The 20,386-nt window shown below is 39.4% G+C and overlaps 1 protein-coding gene across 3 annotated transcripts in view; it reads right to left on the bottom strand.

Annotated features, from left to right (window-relative positions):
• Positions 1-3,701: 3,701 nt before the first annotated feature.
• LOC113664783 (uncharacterized) overlaps positions 3,702-20,386 on the bottom strand; it is a 17,954-nt gene continuing 1,269 nt past the window's right edge. The window contains exons 2-9 of one of the 3 annotated variants that reach the window (XM_089184142.1): positions 18,503-18,673; positions 17,503-18,381; positions 17,292-17,405; positions 16,760-16,873; positions 13,960-14,325; positions 5,511-5,599; positions 4,914-5,021; positions 3,702-4,624 (exon numbers count right to left, since the gene is read on the bottom strand). In XM_089184142.1, the coding sequence (XP_089040268.1) occupies positions 4,550-4,624; positions 4,914-5,021; positions 5,511-5,599; positions 13,960-14,325; positions 16,760-16,873; positions 17,292-17,405; positions 17,503-18,381; positions 18,503-18,578 (1,821 nt within the window). In that variant the 5' untranslated portion in view covers positions 18,579-18,673 and the 3' untranslated portion in view covers positions 3,702-4,549. The remainder of the gene's footprint in view (positions 4,625-4,913; positions 5,022-5,510; positions 5,600-13,959; positions 14,326-16,759; positions 16,874-17,291; positions 17,406-17,502; positions 18,382-18,502; positions 18,674-20,386) is intronic. The other 2 variants (XM_089184144.1, XM_089184143.1) reach the window with 2 other exon arrangements.

Below are 20,386 nucleotides of genomic sequence, written 5' to 3'. Positions count from 1 at the left end.
ATATGGGCTATTTGGATACGTGCGCTAAGTGGCCTAGCAACCTTCAAGACTATGTTGATAAAACCCAGCTAATTGTTGTGGTAAGGAGCATGGCTATGTTCTTCCTGGAACTCTTTGATGTGCGGACTGAAAAGAAGTAACTAAATTGCTGCTAGATTTCAGTGGCTAAGCGACTTGATGTGACTAAAAGGCTACAGTTTTACGTGGTTGCATGTCAGTTCCTCCTAGGCTGGCTGCTAACTGTATAAATAGTTACGACATGACCAGATAGCTACATAGCTCCATCAGCACATGATCACCTGGTTGCCTAACCGTATAGAATCGTTACTGCGTGACACCTGTACATGTGACTACAACTGAAGAGGGTTGAAAGGCTCCTGAGGTACTAAACCAATCATACAAGAGACTTCTTTCTCACTTGGCTACTTGGCTGCCTGTTACATGTTGCTACATGGATGCGAGGCTTCCAAGCTTCAAAGCTAACGTGCAGACTAGCATTTATAAACTTTTGAAAACTCGAAGCTCAGTTAAGTGGTAGCCCCAACCAGGCTACAAGGCAACTTCAGAATGGGTAAAGTGAGCAATCTACGAACCACACTAACGAGAGGTTTGAGCATGTGAATAAGCTTTGCATGGTTTCGTCCTGTCGCGTTCTTTCTTTTAACGATCGCAGTGAAAACAGGTTGGAAAACATGACGAAGATTGCTATTGGTCCTGTTGGTGGGAATGCTGATAGCACAAAGACAATTGTCTAAGTAACAAAGAACCTGCAAAGTATTTTTGTCGAGACAGCGGAGTTCTTCTTAGGAGTTATGGCTGACAGAGGAGTTATTCAATATTTGGAAAGAAGTGTGACATAGCAGCCTAAATCTGAATGCATCTGGATAATCACAGAGTAATAATTCTAGTTTGTGTTCAGTTAAGGAAGGAAAGCGGTGGCTCTTTCTCAACGCGCATATAACAGGCCTAGAATGTTAATTAGGACTCAGATGGACAGTGAACGAAATTATCGCAAGGAGTGATATTTTGTTTAGGACAAAATAGAAGCCAATCGCTCCGAAGTGTTGAACGGTTAAAAGAGGTTGATACCAAAAGAATCAGGCATTTTGGAGGCTAAATAATTGCTGTTACTCTTAACCATTTATACCCTGAGAGTGACTAGCATCTAATTTCTCCCTACAATATCACTTCTGAATCGCACATTAAGGTCATGAGAATAAAGGAAATGATCAGCACCCCAGGAAATGTATAAAAAAAAGTGTGGAGAATATGCATACTGATGCTAAGGTATGAGGGGTTAATGTGATGAAAAAACCAGATACGACAATACGACAGATACCGTTAACAGAGATTTAATTAACGGTATAAATATGAGAAATGAATTCCGAGAATTTTCCACTGACCGATTCATAAAGACTGGCCGTTTGACAGAGGTCCGCTCAATGGAGGTTTGACCGTACAACACCAACTTATTACGAGTAGCCAACAGTCAATTAGTAAGGAGACCTCAGCTGAGATCAAAAGAGATGAAACGAAGTCACGAAGACAGGAACGTTCGATGAAAAGACGTCAATTCCTTCGATAAAACTGGTCGTTGATTAATTTATTAGTGTTTTCACTGATTAATGAAACGCGGAGTAAGGACAGATCAAGCCGGAATAGCGTCACAATACATAATTAGAGGATGTAAATTTTTTCACTGAGTGCACTTCAATAAAACAAAAACCAGGAGAGCGAATGTAAATTCCATGACCCAGTTTAATATTCCTGTTTATCATAACAGAAGCAATGTTACTGCGAGAGAACTTTTATTCCATAAACTATATTGTCACACCAAGAACCTGACGATGACTGTTTTGGTACTTGCTGTTGTTTATTAAGTGCACGAGTTTCTGTCTTTTGTTGGTTTCCCAATGATTGATGAGAGTATCTGACTAATTTGTAACTAGGGACATGATGATGTAATGCTCTGCAGCGCTTGAAATATTAATTAAAAAACGCAACATCATGACATATTTAGCGATAGAAGCCTATTACCAAGGGTAAAATAAGGTGGCGGAGGGTTATTCAAAATCCTAACACATCATGATAGGGCCGGAAGTTGAAAATTTTTGAGTATTTTATAGGTTTCGGAGGTCATTACCACTTTGTGTAACAAAGAATACCAAGAGAGCGGAACATTCCGAAATTTGCAAACAATACCTCAGCATAGTTAACTAACAGATATTTAAGCAGTAAAAATAGTTGGGGAAACAGAAAGCTCTTCGACTATTCTTCCATCAGGAACAGAGATATACAGAGAAACATGACTGATGCGTCAACTCTCCCACCCGATTTTTACAAAGACTTTGGAATCGAACAAGATTTGTTTCAATCAGCCTTCCAAGATTCTGGCAACGCAATGTTTAGCTTAAGACCTGGTTGGTCATTAGGCTTTACTCATGCGGTGTTGACAACCGGTGATAAACCTAAAACAGTGGCTTCAGTTGGAGGGGAGCCCTTGGAGGCAAGTGCTGCCGGTGAGTTGTGGAAAAAGTGCACCAAAGGGACACCTGTCACTGAAGAGTATTGCTGTGTACATAACTGCACCAACCCCAATTGTAAACCAACGAGTCCTCAAAAGGCAGGAGCCACTGCACATGTCTACGCTTCATTTCAAACGCCACAACATGACATCCGCTTCATGATTCTGCTCCCAACATGCTGTGCTGATAACCATGCAGGTAAATGTCGCAAAGAGGAAGTCAACTTTGCTGAAACAGGCAAAGACGCGTATGTCTTGTACACAGCTCTTAGTGATCCGCCTCCTCGAGTTATCTTCATCGAAGTATCAGACGCCACGGCTTCTGGAAAAGGCAGTAAGGGTAAAGGCACCGGGAAAGGCGGAGGATTGAAAGATGATTATTACCCTGGTCCACCAGTAAAAGCCAAAATAGCTGGTGTGCACAAGTGAGACGATGTTATCAAGATAGAGTGAGTAATGATGATTTTCCCCCTGGTCGACCAGATGGAGCCTTGATAGCTGGTGTGCACACTGTAACCAGTGCCGATTGAGACCATTTTGAGTCCGCAGTGATGGCTCATATCATCGGTTTAAGACTAAACAGTTATAAAGTCGGTTTTAATAATGATGAAGGGCAGAGTATATCGTAGTCTCCACGGATTTAAGTGCTAAATAGTGTAAGCCTTTTTAATCTAACAAAAAAAATAGTAAGTGTGCAATGCGATTGGAATGCCCTTAGTTGTTATATATGTAATGGTTTTCTTAGTCCTCAATGTAAGGCGTAACTTTCATGTAACGGACGCAACTTAAATAAGCAATAAAAGAACAAATGACAATGGCTCGCTGTTCATATTTCTACAAAATCGAACCTCCGCAAGGGCCTTTAATCTTATTTCAACACCCAAAAAGGAAGGGTAGGAGGGGGATAAAGGAGGGGGGGGGGGCGCTTCTGCATGATCTTATTTCATGCATGAGTTTGTGAGGAATTCATGCGTCACGTGTAAACCCTTTTCCACCCTCGTAAAGGCCATAAACTCGCATCACAGCAATCGGTATAACATCTAAGCGGTCACCTAAAGACGAACGGTGCAACAAAATGCGTGACAACTTGCTCATGCATAGGAATCCTTGTTAGAGTTATTCCCTTGGTGAGGAAGTCATAAGTCTTAAGAAAAGAAAAAGAAAAAGACACGATTACTGCAGAAGGAAAGCTAATTTATTTGCTGTATCGACAAGAAGGCTAAGAAAGATGACCACCCCGCATTTTAAAGAGTAAACTTGCCCTGTTACTCGCTAAGTCCTCCGCATCCTAATCATGCATTATGCGTAATGCCGAACTGACAATCTCTGGGTTGCGTATAAGCACACCGTAGTAAAGTCACCTCGCTAAAGAGAAAGGGCATCAAGGAATTTTGAAGTAATGTAACATCTAATGCGAAACACCCTGAGGAGTTCTGGAAAAAAATGAAGCCATTACTCACTAATTCGTCCTTGTCCAAACAGAACAGCGTGACATTAGTAGAGGATGGCAAAGTTCAGACGGAGCCCAGTGAAGTGGTGCTGTATTTGAAACCCACCGCGGCAGCGTGGAGAATTTTAGCGATCACCCGAGTGTTCGTGGGATTGCGTCAAGACAGGTGTTGGAACACCCATTTAACTTTGAACCAGATATCCGATCTGTTCAGTACCAAACGGGCCCACGGCATTGAATTTATCTGTTTGTTAACTGGACAATGATAAAATAAATTCTTGAAAAAAACTGTGTACATATGTTCAGTGTCGGTTACACTTTCTAGATCCTTAAATCCCTCAAATGTTCATCTTTTCTCTTTGAAATAGCATGTAACGAATTTATCGCACGTCAAGTTAAGTGATACCTCAGAGAAACAAACTTTTATTACTATCAGCTTGGAAACGCTTGAATATCTAAATTGAGGTTGTTTTGTTATAAAAGCCCACTGTTAGGATGAGGCCACAGAGTTCTAAGAGGCGTTTTAAACTGGCTGATTATTTCGACCTCGTTGATGATTTTTGTTTTCATTAAATTTACAATGCACTGTCATGCTGGTATGCCTTGTTATCAGATCCAGGTACTTTGTCATACGTTGGAGACGCATAGCTCTGTAAAAAAAAGATACCAAGATCAGTTAGGCGAGGAAAAATCAATGGAAATGTCTTGAAAACCATCTATTTTTTATCGTCGGGAAGGGGGGAAGGAATGTGGTTGCGTAGCAATAAAATCTACCTAATCCCCTTTCCTAAGCCTCTGTAGCGTTCTAATGACCCTCCCCCACCCCTCATTGGCAGTCAACTTTCTATGTTCTTCCATTTAAACTCTGTTAGCAACAGATGGCATCCTTCGTTACCCCCACAAAACAATGTAAGCCCCAAAAGACACTGGTCGACAAACCTGCGGCTGAGCCCTCAAGCCATTATACCCGTTTTCCATTAGTTGCCAGTCTCCATCAAGGGCATACAATTCTTTCTTTTCATCCTGAACAGCGTTTCTGTATTTCACCTGTTCAAATAGAGAAGAGTAAATGAAAAGAACGCTTGAGCAACTCTTAAGCAGGAAACTACACCGCCTATGCCTAAATGTCTTTGTAGCGATAACCCTGCATGATAATTTTCAGTCGTTGACATGATAGAAATATGTCGGAGCCATGCCGTACACCATCATGTTCCTACAACCAACCCATCGTGATGAAAAAAATTAAAAGTTCAATTTTTTCCCACCACTTCTCTCTCAAATACCTTCTGCCGCTCCCTTACCTCACCAGTATAAATGACGCGACAGTAAAGCTCTCAATCATTTGATTTCGAGTGAGCAACAATTGTCATCAAGAACTTAGACCAGCCAACTACATGAATGCAATTGAAACAGGGTGTACATTTGTATCTGTTGCCGAGCACGCCAAATTCGATCCTTTCAGATACGTCCTTGGTTGATAGTTTTGATGATTCAAATACGCATCGCAAAATGCAAAGAAATTAACAGCATACTCACTGCCAAAACGCCAATAGCCACCAATAGAAAAAAGACAATTGTTGCAGCTGCGATTAGCACGATCTCCCAGTCCTTGATTGTCGATTTTTCTGTAAAAAGAAAGTGAGAGAGAGAGAGCCTTAAGAACAGGAGATCTTATCATAACTGATGATGGTACAAAACATCATCCAGATTTAGTCACAGCAAGCCCACGATGTTAAGTGTGGATGCTATTTGTATCTGCAACTGTGGGCTGGGGTTTTTCGAAATTCAACTTTGATCCAGATTTCTTGAAAGAGTAGATCGGCTCTGAAGCACATTTCTTGTTTTATGATTCAGTGATAAGCTTCTTGCGCCGCAGATCAGTCGGTTGCGTAAACAGAATAAGAGAGATAGTTAGATCAGTTAGTTGTTTCACCACATTTCTCGAGGATGGAGGTTATTACTCAAGTAAGCACGATGTACCAAAGACCTGAGATATGAATGTTGTATACCTTTACCGCTGATCTAAAGCTCGGCCTGAATCCATAGTTAGTGGTAAACCGCATGAAAGGCCTCATGATGGCCAAATACGTAATCAAAGAAGTAGATAAAATAAGCGAAAATTCTGTGACAACTCATTCACTAAGTATCGCAGAAATTCTGCGACCACTCATTCACTGGGTGTCGCAGAAATTCTGCAACCACTCATTCACCAGGTGTCGCAGAAATTCTGCGACCACTCATTCACTGGGTGTCGCAGAAATTCTGCAACCACTCATTCACCAGGTGTCGCAGAAATTCTGCGACCACTCATTCACTGGGTGTCGCAGAAATTCTGCAACCACTCATTCACCAGGTGTCGCAGAAATTCTGCGACCACTCATTCACTGGGTGTCGCAGAAATTCTGCAACCACTCATTCACCAGGTGTCGCAGAAATTCTGCGACCACTCATTCACTGGGTGTCGCAGAAATTCTGCAACCACTCATTCACCAGGTGTCGCAGAAATTCTGCGACCACTCATTCACCAGGTGTCGCAGAAATTCTGCATCCTCTCATTCACTAGATGTTGCAGAAATTCTGCATCCTCTCATTCACTAGATGTTGCAGAAATTCTGCATCCTCTCATTCACTAGATGTTGCAGAAATTCACTCATGGCGTGATGGATACAGGAATATAACGGTGCCACAAATATTCAGTCAATTAACTTTCAATAGAAGTTATGTACCTAAAATAGCACATGGCTTAATGCCACATGTCAAAATTTAGAATGCTAAAACGTTAAGAAAGTAAGCAATACAACGTACAGTTCCAGTCACATAACTTTATTCTATGGTCAGGTACAAAAACTGAATGAAAAAGATCGCTAATTTAATAAAATTTAAGTTTATTGTATAGCAAATAAGCAACCTACTCTAACCAAAATATATGAACTAGTCACAATTTCAGTCCTTTGACCCATTTTAAAAGATTTGTATACGTGATAAATTGAAAACAAATATATCATTTAAATCTTGCTCTGACTTGGAAAAGATCACAGGGAAATTAATGCTCAACCCTCTAATGAAAACCTTAAACCGTCCACTATTCAGGGGAAACTAAATTAAGAGCATCACAGATATAAGTTAATGTCTACACTGATGTTTACAGTAGGTAATTATACTACATGTGTATCTCAATTAAAGGGCAAAAATAAGCTTCTAGGAAAAAATAATCCTCTTTCTCTCTGTCAGCCGCAACTGTTTCCAGAATAAGAAAAATCAAACCGTGCAATGCTGCCTAATAAGTCACAAACCAATGAAAGGGAAAATGTACTGCAGACCCACTTTACAAAGCTATTGTGAGGGCGCCTTCTGGTTTTGGCCGGGTTCTACATTGAAAACAACGACGGAATCCAAGAAATCTGAAATAATTCGCCAATGCTTATCGAAGTGTATTTCAACCGGAGTGAATTATGCATCGTATCAATTTTTGCAACGACAAAATTGGACTAAAATGTGCTTTTATGAAAAGTTTGTGGGTTTTACATCTCCATCGAAGACTGAAAACATAAAATTCATAACTAAGTGTAAGCCTAGACTAAGATATAACGATTTGATAGCCGTTTGGTAAAAATTGTAATTATATCGGTGCTATTTACCTGGCAAACAAAGTTTCCCTCAGACCATTTATCGTTATCTAAACGCTCTAATTTGTCGTTACCCAATCGCTCTGACGAAGGGCGAACGCTCGAAACGTCAGCCTTTAAAATCTTTACGGTGGCCAATTTACGTAATCAACTCAATTGGTAACACTAAATTACATTTATATCGTTTCGATACGTTACTATTGAAGTTCGCGCTACCGGTCGTAGTAACTGTTAAGAGGCTGTCTCTCTTATTTCCACCCGGTCAATTTTGCCTCAAAAATAATTTTTCCTGAAACTCTGTTAACAGAAAGACTTTACCTAGGAAAGAACTAAATTAGATTTGGTTTGATTCGAAATAATTTTCTGACTGCATTACGGGCCATAATTATTTCCCAGTCCGTAGGGACCGTCGCAGCGTCTCGAAAATTGAAAAATAGGCATATTTTGTAACGTTGTAAAATATTTGATTCGCATAGTTAAGCCACAGAATTTATATCAGATTGCTTAAAAACCTTTCTAGTTTGCCAAGAAAGTTAGAATTTGCCCTCTCAATAAATTTGAAAAGGCGAATTTTAGCATATTCTGACCACTAGAAATCGCCATCGGCCGATGGCCGTAAATAACCTTGATTTAGACGCTAAGTTTTGGGATTTGGGACCTGGTTGACGATTCTATCCTAGCCGTTAAGTTTAGACCTTTACAGGCAAAAATATGCAAAAACCTCTGTACGTTTTCGATTTTTCAAAAGTTATGACCGTTTGAATCAGCACATTTACGAGCATTCGCGATTTTTCGCCTACACCAAAATCGAACCACTGGAGCAGATTTCGTCATAAATACAGCTTACCCGCTTACCAGTTCACCAGTTTGGGAAGCGAGGAATATCTGAAATTTCACATAAACCCATGATTTCTCCGGCTATTGACAGGTTGCTGTTCTGTGGACACAATCGACACGGAACCGAGAGAAGCAAGCTCAGGATATTTGAAATTGATTTATTAATTATATGATATCAAACTCCAGGTAAAAGCATTTATTATTTTCATCCAAAATTTTTCTGCCCAAATATTACTTTGGGATACAAAACAAAACCATATGGCACAACGTACGGCACAAGTTATCAGCGGTCTTCTCTTTTGTGCGGACCTTTGTGAGAACGGTATAACATGAATCTAAATTTAAGCGATTATTACTTCACTTCAGAAGCCTAAAACCTTCATTTCTCCCTCAGCTTCCAGACATGGAGAGTTTATATTCTGATTTTGGAAAAAATTCAGCTCTGCAGCGATGTTAAATGGGGGATTCACCGCGAAATGTGGCCAATTCCGGCATTTGTTTTGATACCACGAATCACGATGGATGCCGCCTACTTTTCGAAGGCAATACCTAGCTATTTGTTGAAGTTATCATGGATTTCACCAATTTGGTTATTAGAAAAATTCTGAAGTGAGCCATGAAGCCGAGCTGCAAAGCGGGTAAGCTGTATTTATGACGAAATCTGCTCCAGTGGTTCGATTTTGGTGTAGGCGAAAAAATCGCGAATGCTCGTACATGTGCTGATTCAAACGGTCATAACTTTTGAAAAATCGAAAACGTACAGGGGTTTTTGCATATTTTTGCCTGTAAAGGTCTAAACTTAACGGCTGTGTTGGATAGAATTGTCAACCAGGTCCCAAATCCCAAAACTTAGCGTCTAAATCAAGGTTATTTACGGCCATCGGCCGATGGCGATTTCTAGTGGTCAGAATATGCTAAAATTCGCCTTTTCAAATTTGTTGAGAGGGCAAATTCTAACTTTCTTGGCAAACTAGAAAGGTTTTTAAGCAATCTGATATAAATTCTGTGGCTTAACTATGCGAATCAAATATTTTACAACGTTACAAAATATGCCTATTTTTCAATTTTCGAGACGCTGCGACGGTCCCTACGGACTGGGAAATAATTATGGCCCGTAATGCAGTCAGAAAATTATTTCGAATCAAACCAAATCTAATTTAGTTCTTTCCTAGGTAAAGTCTTTCTGTTAACAGAGTTTCAGGCAAAATTATTTTTGAGGCAAAATTGACCGGGTGGAAATAAGAGAGACAGCCTCTTAAGATCGCGTTGAAAACAATAAGGTAGGTGCTTTCAAATGCGTATATATTGTACACTTCTGACCTCTTATCAACCTTGAAATTTGAAAAGTTATCGACATTGAATTGACTGCATGCGATACAGGTGTTTTTAACTTTACCTTCCATTTCTAACTAACTCTCTAAATCCGGAATTATTTCTCCATAAATGAAAGATCCTGTATTCAAAGAATTGTTTGAGTCATCGAAGTCAACTTACTGATCTTCATTGGGAAATCTTTCCTCTGGTGGTGATTCCAGAATCCGATGTAAAAATCAACATGGCTCGTAGAACTGTGAGATGTTTTCTGGTGTACTCGCCATCATCGGGTGTAATAATTTTTTTCGACGGATATAAGTTAACTCCACTCAAAGTCTGACAGGAGCGCTTAGCAAACAAAACTGACAAAAGCCCAATTAATTTTACGATTATTGATATATTATGAGCGCATGTTGGCGGTTTGTAAAACAATGGGTTGAAGGGACTTTTGTCCCTCATTGGTGAAGTTGCACAGTGCACAGCTTACGAGTTCTAATCGAAATACTAAACCTTTGTTCGCCGATTAGGTATGTAGTGAACACGAATGGAGACTTTATATCTTTGACTATGGGCGTTACACCTGTGAAGTTAACCATAATTGAGTGCATGCTCAATGTGCCACCAGTGTAGTTATGACCCGCCGGGACGGCTGTGACTAAGGACCTTAAGCAGTCAGGACGGCAACGCCAAAGAAGACTTCGACTAAAAAATGAATTTCTGCCTTTAATTAGAATTTCAAAAATAGCTGCACGTGTTTACCGTCTCATACGTCGCCACTCCTCAACTTCAGCATAACGTATTAAAGAAGCGTTGGGCTCCAAACGGAAATTACAAAAATTTGCCGTCGCGGTTTTTGTTCGCTGACGACGCAAATTGTGGTGATTTCACGTTGTTGTTTTGCATAGGACGGCTGAGAAATGTACAAAGTTTTAAAACGCACGTGCTGAGCTATTGTTCTGCCAATTAAATCTTTTGTTTTTCCAGGTCCTCGTTGCCGTCACCGTCGTGGTTTGCTTAAGGTCCCTACTAAAAGTGGGACGGGGACGTGAGGACTGGAACTCGGGGAAATGGAACTCGAGACGTGGGACGCGAGGACTCGGGGACGTGGGACGCGGGGACTCGGGGACGCGTGGAGACTCGGAAACGTGATGAACAAACCTATTTTTTGCGCTGAATTTGTGAAGTATAATAATAAAGATCGAGAGGAAAACACGGTTACTCACCAGGAAAGTCCTCCATAGCTGCCTACGATGTTTCAAGACCCCTTGCGTTGAAACTATTCTTTACCGAGAGTTATCACGGTAAAATAGGCAAGCAAACATATCCTGCCGAACCATGGACGCTGAAAACCATTGGCTACTACTAACCTGAGTCCCACGTCCCCGAGTCCCACGTCCCCGAGTCCCACGTCCCCGAGTCCCACGTCCCCGAGTCCCACGTCTCCGAGTCCCACGTCCCCGAGTCCCACGTCCCCGAGTCCCACGTCCTCGAGTCCCACGTCCTCGAGTCCCACGTCCTCGAGTCCCACGTCCTCGAGTCCCACGTCCTCGAGTCCCACGTCCTCGGGTCCCACGTCCTCGGGTCCCACGTCACCGAGTCCCACGTCACCGAGTCTCACGTCTCCGAGTCTCACGTCTCCGAGTCTCACGTCTCCGAGTCTCACGTCTCCGGGTCTCACGTCCTCATAGTAGCGAGGCATTTCAAACAGTTAACGAGCAGGAGAAAGAATCAAGGAGGCTTCTAAGTTGATTAGATTAGTACGCATGGGAAAATGTTACATTCTTAATTGATTTGAAGGTGTGGAAACCTCAGACGGAAAAGTAATTGTTTGCGACTCTTTTCTCTTCGCCGCTCTTCTCGTCTCCCTAAAGTGATTCATAGGTCTGTCAGCTGTGAAAAAAAGATAGCCCTGGAACCAACTCACATCTGATTCGCGTCCGTTAGATTCTTCGTGCGCCAGATGCCTCCGAAAGATAAGGGGAATGGAAGCATTGGAAGTATGGTGCAGTAAAATAATACAACAGGAGCTACTTATCTTTACTGAACAGGAACAAGAGTTGACCATTTCACCAAAAATAATCGGCGCCGAATCTTTGCAAGAGCCAACACATTCCTTTGCTGGACCCTCTGAAGAATCAACTCGTGAGAGGAAACTGGTGCATCATCAAGGGTTTATACGTGGCGCGTGATGAAGGCTAAAGTTAAGATGTGACGCGTGAATTTTACTGAAAGGTTAACTTTATTCGTGAATTTACGAAACTGTGTGAGGCCTGAAGTATGCTTGAATCCTGAAATTTTTTTCTCATGGCGTGAAAACCTCAAGATTGCTCTTAAACCATGCACACAAGAGGAGAGGTTAGAAATTTTCCCTTTTATATCCGTGACGCGTGAACTGATTTTTCGAAAATTTGTCGTAGACCTGCAATATCTTAACGGTCATCTCTCATCTTGAATAAGTTCCAACGAATTCACTGAAGGGGTGCGTAATTAATAAACCCACGATTATACGAAAGGTTCAGTAAAGCTAAACTTCAGTAAAACATTATCTGCGCGAAAGCCAAGTTAGCCTTATTACACCAAGACCTGTTCAAATCATAGTCAAGATGGTGTTGATGAATTCATAAATCCTGTTTTGAAAATGTTCATGTGATGTAACTTCTCTTTATTTTAATTTTTCAGATCCATTCATATAGAAGAAGGCCTTACAAACCCCTGTAATTGTACACTGGTCTGTTTCAAGACAAATGACACCTAGACATCTACGTGTGAGCAGTGAAAGAGTAATTTTCTTGGATGCTATTGCATCAACAGTACTTCATCATCTTGTGAACAGAAGGAAGAGGAGTAAAAAATCTTAAATCTTGTATCGTCAGTTGATATGAAAATTACTGAACGGGTAACTTCGTGGAAAAACATTTATCTCATACAAATTATTGACGATGTCGTCACTCGGTGATGGTGATGTAAATTCGGCTTTAAGTGTCCTCATTCCAAGGTCGTCTAATTTGAAATTTGTTTAAAAATGAACGGATCATCATATTCTGCAACAGATGAGCTCTTTACGCCAAGAATTTCTGCGGCATTTGACGTCAAGGCGTGAAGACGTTTTGCAGCAATGGACGTCAAGGCGTGCAGAATTTCTCCGACACTGGACGTCAGGGCGTGCAGAATTTCTATAGCACTGGACAACAAGACGAGCAGAATTTCTGTAGCATTGGACATCAAACCTCGCTGAATTTCTGCATCATTAGACGCCATCCCATGCAGAATTTCTGCAGCACTGAACTTCAAGGCGTGCAGAATTTTTGCACGCTTAGGCCGTCAAACCTTGCAGAATTTATGCAGCATTTGACGTCGTACCTTGCAGAATTTATGCAGCTTTAGACGCCATACCATGGAGAATTTCTGCAGCATTAGAGGCCATGCTATGGAGAATTTCTGCAGTATTGAACGTCAAACCATGGAGAATTTCTGCAGCATTAGACGCCAAACCATGGAGAATTTATGCAGGATTGGACGTCAAACATTGCAGAATTTCTGCATTACAGTTCGTAATACCATGTCAAATAAAATTGAAAAGAAAAACCGCTTAAACATATTAAGGGTTAAAATCAAAGACTTTATCATTCCATTTAAACGAGCAGAGCATTATGCGCAGTTTGACCAGATTTAACAACCAACGCAGTTAAAAATTGAATATTTCTCTAAGTAAAATGCACCTACGTTTAACTTTCCGTTGAATTATACAAAATGTTGCTCTTTTGAAGCAACACATTTTCTTAATCCGTGAAAACTGAAGCATTTTGCTTTTATTTCATAGGAGAAATTTCTGTGTTTTTTGCCTAAATAGTGCTGCTTTGAAGCAAACATTTTACAGTGTCTGGAAAAAAAGCACGATATTTTGCGGAATCGACATGAAAAATATGCCTAAAAGGTCCATTTCTCACGGAAAGTGCTATTTTGGAAAACACAAAATAGTTTGGAAAGCGTTTTGAGTGGAAATATATTCCTTGAGTGGAAATGTTCCTTAAAAGTATACATGTCCTAAAGAGAGGTTCTAGCCGGAAATGCGATAATCTTCATTTCGAGTTAGTGTAGTAAAACGGATAAGGTAGTGGATACTTTTATGCATGTCAGATTACACTGAACTTCTTTGAAGGCTAACAACATAAAAGCAACATAAAAAATAAAAGGACACTGTAACTTGCCTTTGGTTGCAGTTGGTGCTGCTGTCGTCTGAACAACCTGCTTCGTTACAGTTATATCTCCCGTCAGCCTCAAAAATCCCAGTTCGCTCGAGCCATTACCTTTTCCAAGAGCTTGCACGATGTTCCCACCGGTCACAGTTGAGGTTGCTGGAAATAGCAATTCATAGTCAACGCCAACACTTCCTTTGAAAAAACGCTTGTAATTAATATCTATGAAATCTGAAAATTTCTTTTTGAAAAATGGTTTTAATTTCGAGTCCAAAACTGTAATGAGGGCACGAGATCTTGGTGAGTTGATGTCATCATAGCCTTTGTAATAATCCTGATCCAGTTTCACTGTACCGGCAAATGTTTGGGTAGGCGTCTCTGTATAAAAAAGATCAACAATAATGTATCAACATATTGAAACGATTAAAAAAAAAAAAACAGAGAGGAAACAACGAAAACGACATATCAGACTCAGATACAAGTCAAACGCCTCGATTTTGAATTGAGGACGACAACACCCACAAGGAGCGTGCAAGAACAGAGTACGAGGTCCAAGTAGGGATAAGAAAGCTTGCAAGAAAACGGATCAAACTCTTCGCTGTTTTCCTTGTCAAGTGCTGTATTCATTCTGCCTGCTTTCTTTCTACAAAATTTATCAGTGATCAACATGTCATGTATTTGGGCACAGGTACAGTACTGTGCACAGTAATGCAAATGACAGTCGCCGATTATCGAGAAAATCGCGAGTTATCGACGACATTCGGACAGTATTTAAACTGGAATGATCGGCGATTTGTAATTATAGTCATGATGACGATGATAATAATAATAATAATGATAATGATAATAATAATAATGATAATAATAATGATAATAATAATAATGATAATAATAATAATAATAATAATAATGATAATAATAATGATAATAATGATAATAGTAATGATAATCCGGAGGAACAAATAATCCATAAACCAGTTTAAACACCTGGTGTGAAACGCTTTAGATAACTCTATGAACACTGCTCATGTTGCTTCACCGCCATCCCATTCTTTCTAAGTATTTAAAGAAAGTTACGCCAATTCAGTTGAGCGACTAGATCGAAAGCCAAACTGATGTTCGGAAAGAAGTCCGCTTCATTCGAGATGTTTCATTACCTGCTTAAACACCGTTTTCTCCAAATCTTTTACAGAGTAAGGAGAATTCATATTGGTTTATAGTTGATTACTTCTAGCAACTAGGGGGGAATCACCTGGTGAAGTGACCAGATTAACTGGAAAGAAAAAAACTGGAAAGAAATTTGTCTAAGCAAGTCGGTTGACGCAAAGAGTTTTCAAGACCGGTTGGCGTGAAGGAAAAGGGACTCGACTCTTCAAAGAATGTGAGATATCTCTATGCCGCAGGTGAGTTAGAAGGTGGAAAAGAAGAGCAACAGACCCGACTTGTCTCTGAAGGTCTGCAATATCGAGAGATCAATTGTGAATAAGAAGGAGCCTGTTCTCTACTATCTGAAAGATGAACCAAAGCGTGGTTTCGTTGGAGAAGAGACTCAGATTGTTCCTCTGGAACTGAGTTGCCTTCTGAAGAAATTCATTGATTGGAAAAAAATTATTAAAATGAGTTTCTCAATAGACGCAAGCATTCCTGATGAATCAATTCAAGAAACTGATAAATATATGAACAACAAAAAGATCGTCAAGCTTGCCAATCCAACTGACAATGAAGACGCAGCAAACAAGAAGTACGTTGATGAAAAACGGAAACAATTGATTTATTCTCTTTTTTGTCAAAATATGCAGAAAAAAATTTCTCATTGAGACATTCATCAAAGAAAAAGCAATCATGCTGGTATTATACAGACAAAAACTCGTACAGTGCAGTGAAGACACTTTTTCTCTTTCTCTAAAGACAGTCTTCAATCTCCCATTCAAATTTTCCTTTTCTTTTCCGCATCGTCTCTATTTGCTATCTTGAATCAAAACAGATGATCCTTGAAACGAGCGAATAACATAATGAAATATCCTTTCATTGGAAATAGAATCTGGTGGATTTCTCTGTCAAGAGAGTCAGAGTATTTAAAAGAAAAGATTTTTGGATTTATCATATTGATTTTGAAGGAGGAGTAAGGTATGCTTAAAAAAATGGACTTTGATCCAAAAACATACCCACCAGCTCCGGGGAGATGGAAAATTATCAGCTGTCATTGGGTGAAAGAGATTGACAACGATTTAAGTGGCGATGCTTCTTCCTTTTGGTTCAATGATGAAAAACTTATCAACTTTTCTGTAACCCCTACAATAGAGGTAGAATTCGTATAGGGGAGTTACACAAAAGTAGCTGGAGATCGTTTTCAGAAATGACTGAACTCAGCCTGTCATACTCTCCTCATATACAAAGACAATTTTAGAAAAACAAATCAAGGCACATCAAGACTTCCTTGCGAGAAGATACAACATTGATACTTGAAAATCCTAACATCAACAATCAACGCCTTTTCAGCGACGCTGGTGGCGTGACAAAAGAATCATTCAAGATGATAATATTCACACCCTCTTCAAAACTCACCTGTGAAAAAATTCAAGTAACCTTTGAAATTAAGGTTGATTTCAAAATGTACAACAACGTTTTGTTTAATCAACATTAATTTCAAGGTTAAATTCGTGATTTGCCTTTAAAATCAAGGTTAACTTAAAGAAAACGTCAGAACCTGCTTTTTCTAACTACTAGGTGCACACATGTATCATTCCCTACTTAGCAGTACTTCGCTGGAACGATATATTACTGGAACGGAAAGTGTCAGACAGACCCGTACCTGATTGGCAGGTTGTCCCTTCAAACGCTGAAGTACATGTACATTTGAACGTTTCACCAACTTCTCTGCAAGTTCCATCGTTTTCGCATGGGTTTGGATTACAGGCACTGAGTTCTAAGGGTAAAGACGCGAATAATTCAGACGGGATTGAGATGGAATGTTTACGTATATGTGTTAGACATATCTTATTTTCATTAGTATAACCAAATACATTTTCTCGTTTCAAGTCAAATCAAATCAGTGCCCTAAATTTTCAAATAGGTAAACGTAATGTCGCTCATTGACCAAAATCTTCAAGTCTAAAATCATCGATGATATCCTTCAATGCTGCTACACTAAGTTAACACCTCAAAATGAAAGAAATGTGAGCTAAATAGAAAAAAAATTTTAAAAAAAGTGACACATACAGAGAAAATTTATTTGCCTTAAATTGCCCTCACTCAAATTCAATCAGATTTTTCCTTGCTTTTCCACAAAAGTAGAAATGGTTCGTAAGTTAAAAGTTTCGTTATGAACATCTAACGAGACTTACTTTCCTCACAGTTTTCTCCAAAGTAACTATCGTTACATTCACATATAAAACCATTTATTCTGTCAAGGCACTTTCCATTTCCTGAACAGGTTTTGTTTTCACAGTCGTTAATATCTATGACAGCAAAAAGAAAAACAACAGCAACATTTAGCATTGTTTACAGGTGCTGGTATCGTAGGAAAAACAAAATCTAAATGCATTCATCAGTTACCTATGGAGCAATCACTTCCAGTAAATCCTGAAGGACACGTAGGTGCTACCGTTGGAATAATGCTAGTCACCGTTGGGGCAATTTTGCTAACAGATGGGGATGGCGTCATAGGATTCATTGATGACATGTCACTTGCAGATGGGGATGGCATCATATGCACCATTGACGACATGTCACTTGCAGATGGGGATGGTATCATATGCATCATTGATGAAATGTCACTTGCAGTTGGTGATGGCATCACACGCATCATTGATGACATGTCACTTGCAGACGAGGATGGCATCGTTTGCACCATTGATGACATGTCACTTGCAGATGGGGATGGCATCATATGCATCATTGATGAAATGTCACTTACCGATAGGGATGGCATCGTATGCACCACTGATGTCATGTCACTTGCATTATGTGATGGCATCATTTGTATCGTTGATAACACGTCACTTGCAATTGGGGATGGCATCATATGCATCATTGATGACATATCACTTGCAGATTGTGATGGCATCATATGTGTCATTGATGACATGCCACTTGCAAATGGGGATGGCGTCATAGGATTCATTGATGACATGTCACTTGCAGATGGTGATGGCGTCTTAGGATTCATTGATGACAGGTGACTTGCAGATGGGGATGGCGTCATAGGATTCATTGATGACATGTCACTTACAGATGGGGATGGTGTCATAGGATTCATTGATGACATGTCACTTACAGATGGGGATGGCGTCATAGGATTCATCGATGAAATGTCACTTGCAGATGGGGATGGCGTCATAAGGTTCATTGATGAAATGTCTCTTGCAGATGGGGATGACGTCATAAGATTCGTTGATTTACTTGCAGATTGTGATGATGTATTGGCAAATCCTGCTGATACAGATTCGACATTTTAACCACATGAAAAATTTTATATCTGACATATCTTTAGTTGCGCCTACCTTCCAACAAAGAATTACATTTAAGTTCATAGTACTGAGTCTTATCGACTTACCACCTGGTAGTGTTAACAGGATGCATGTAACAAGAGCAAAAAATTTCTTCTTAAGACGCTGAGCCATCTTTGTCATGTTGCGGTGGAGAGAATGCCAAATTCTGTCAAAGATGATTGGCTGAATTTCCTCTTATAATGAACTCTGTGATATCAATTCGTGGCTGGCGAAAGCTTGTGTACAAAGGGAGAAAAAAGAGCCTTCAAAATGTTAACAATATAACATGACCCGAGGGAGAATAATGTCGGATTGTTTTCTCTTTTCTCTTTCTCTTGTAAAATCTAATATCGCTCTTAATGCCTTTTATTCCTATTCTTCTGTAATCGTTTGGAGAAAGCCTCATGGTTTCATTTAGGTTTCCTCTCCATAGATTTTATTTAACCTAGCTCATTATGCTTCCTTGTAAATTTTTATCGTACTTTGGCAAAGAAATAAATGGAAAATGAATAGATTAATACAAATCATGTTAGAAGACAAAACAGTTTTTATTTTGCGAGATATTTTTCGACATTAGCCATGACCTATTCGGTTTCCAATGCTCGTGTAGCTCGTGTAAAAAAATATAACGGAAGTACATTTTCAATATTGAATAAAACTCTATTTAGGAGACGAAATAAGTTCCGAAATCCTGATTGCAAAATAACAACAACACTGGACCTTGTGGTATTGTGTTTTCGGTCAGGCAACTTATCTATATGCATGTGTATAATTTATGTAAACAATAATTGTTAAAAGATCTGAAGTATATTTTGATAAAAGATCGATATATATCATGGACCCGCCGAAAGTTTAAACCTATCCCGGTGCAGCACACGAAAAGCAAATTTAAAGAGTAGTAATGGACAAAATGCAATATAACAGATAACAACACGGAAAAAAAATTTTTTGCAATATTCTATAAAAAAAAATATAAATATGATAGAGCTTCTCAATGTGAACGGAGCGACTACATAGTATTCAGACATTTCATACATACAAATAATATTTTATGAGACCTAGGATCGACATGGTTGCGACAAAAAATGAGTCGATGAATATAAATAATACGGAATAGATAAAGAGATAAATCAAGTAGTCAAATAAAAGCGGTAAAATATAAATTGTTGGAGAACATACTATCAGCAAGCAAATTTCACTCCAAGATTACACCAAGATTACGGTCTTAAGAAGTTGGAGAGGCATAAAGAGTGATTTCTTAAATTTTCATTTTATTATTTGATGAGCGTTGTTTGTTCTACTCCCAATCTTACAAAGGAATTATAGAGATTCTAAGTAAATTTACCTTGCCTCGGCCTTGATTATTCTGGTTATCATAAAATCCTCATCCAATAATTTTTTTTAAAAATACTTCATTATATGATCATGATGCAAAAAAGCCTCTCTACTAATGAATTAAGTAACCCTTCTTCCTTCCACGTTAACAGTATCCAGCGACATTAATCGGTTAAGAGGAATGAGTGATATTCACGATTTTCACTAAGTAATTTTCCGGGTCATTTCATGTTTTTGTATGTTACCTATACATACAGGTTGGAGACTGTCACTTCCTCACTGGTTGCGAGCCTCAATTCCGACGGCCCATGAGATCGTGATGAAGATATTAAAGCTAAAAGAACGACACTGTTTCGCTGAGCGAGTAAATCTGGAGCGAAAGTGAAATGTTTTGGTTTAGGCCATTAATAAATAAACTTGTTTTGAAAAGGTGGTCCAATATGCTTAATGAGAAAGTAAAGTAGACTAAACTGTTATGAGTATGGCTACCAATACGGAATAGTTATTATGCAAAAAGTTACCGGTTTGTCTGAGTTCTATTGTTCCTTTATATTTCAATTGAAAAGTTGGTGTGTTTGCGCATTATAACTGTCACGTTGTATAATAGTACTAGA

The sequence above is a fragment of the Pocillopora damicornis genome, chromosome 10 (genome assembly GCF_964200805.1).
Source record: "Pocillopora damicornis chromosome 10, jaPocDami1.2, whole genome shotgun sequence".
Taxonomy (NCBI): Eukaryota; Metazoa; Cnidaria; class Anthozoa; order Scleractinia; family Pocilloporidae; genus Pocillopora; species Pocillopora damicornis.
The sequence above is the reverse complement of the archived record's forward strand: the minus strand, read 5'-3'. Positions and strand labels throughout refer to the sequence as shown.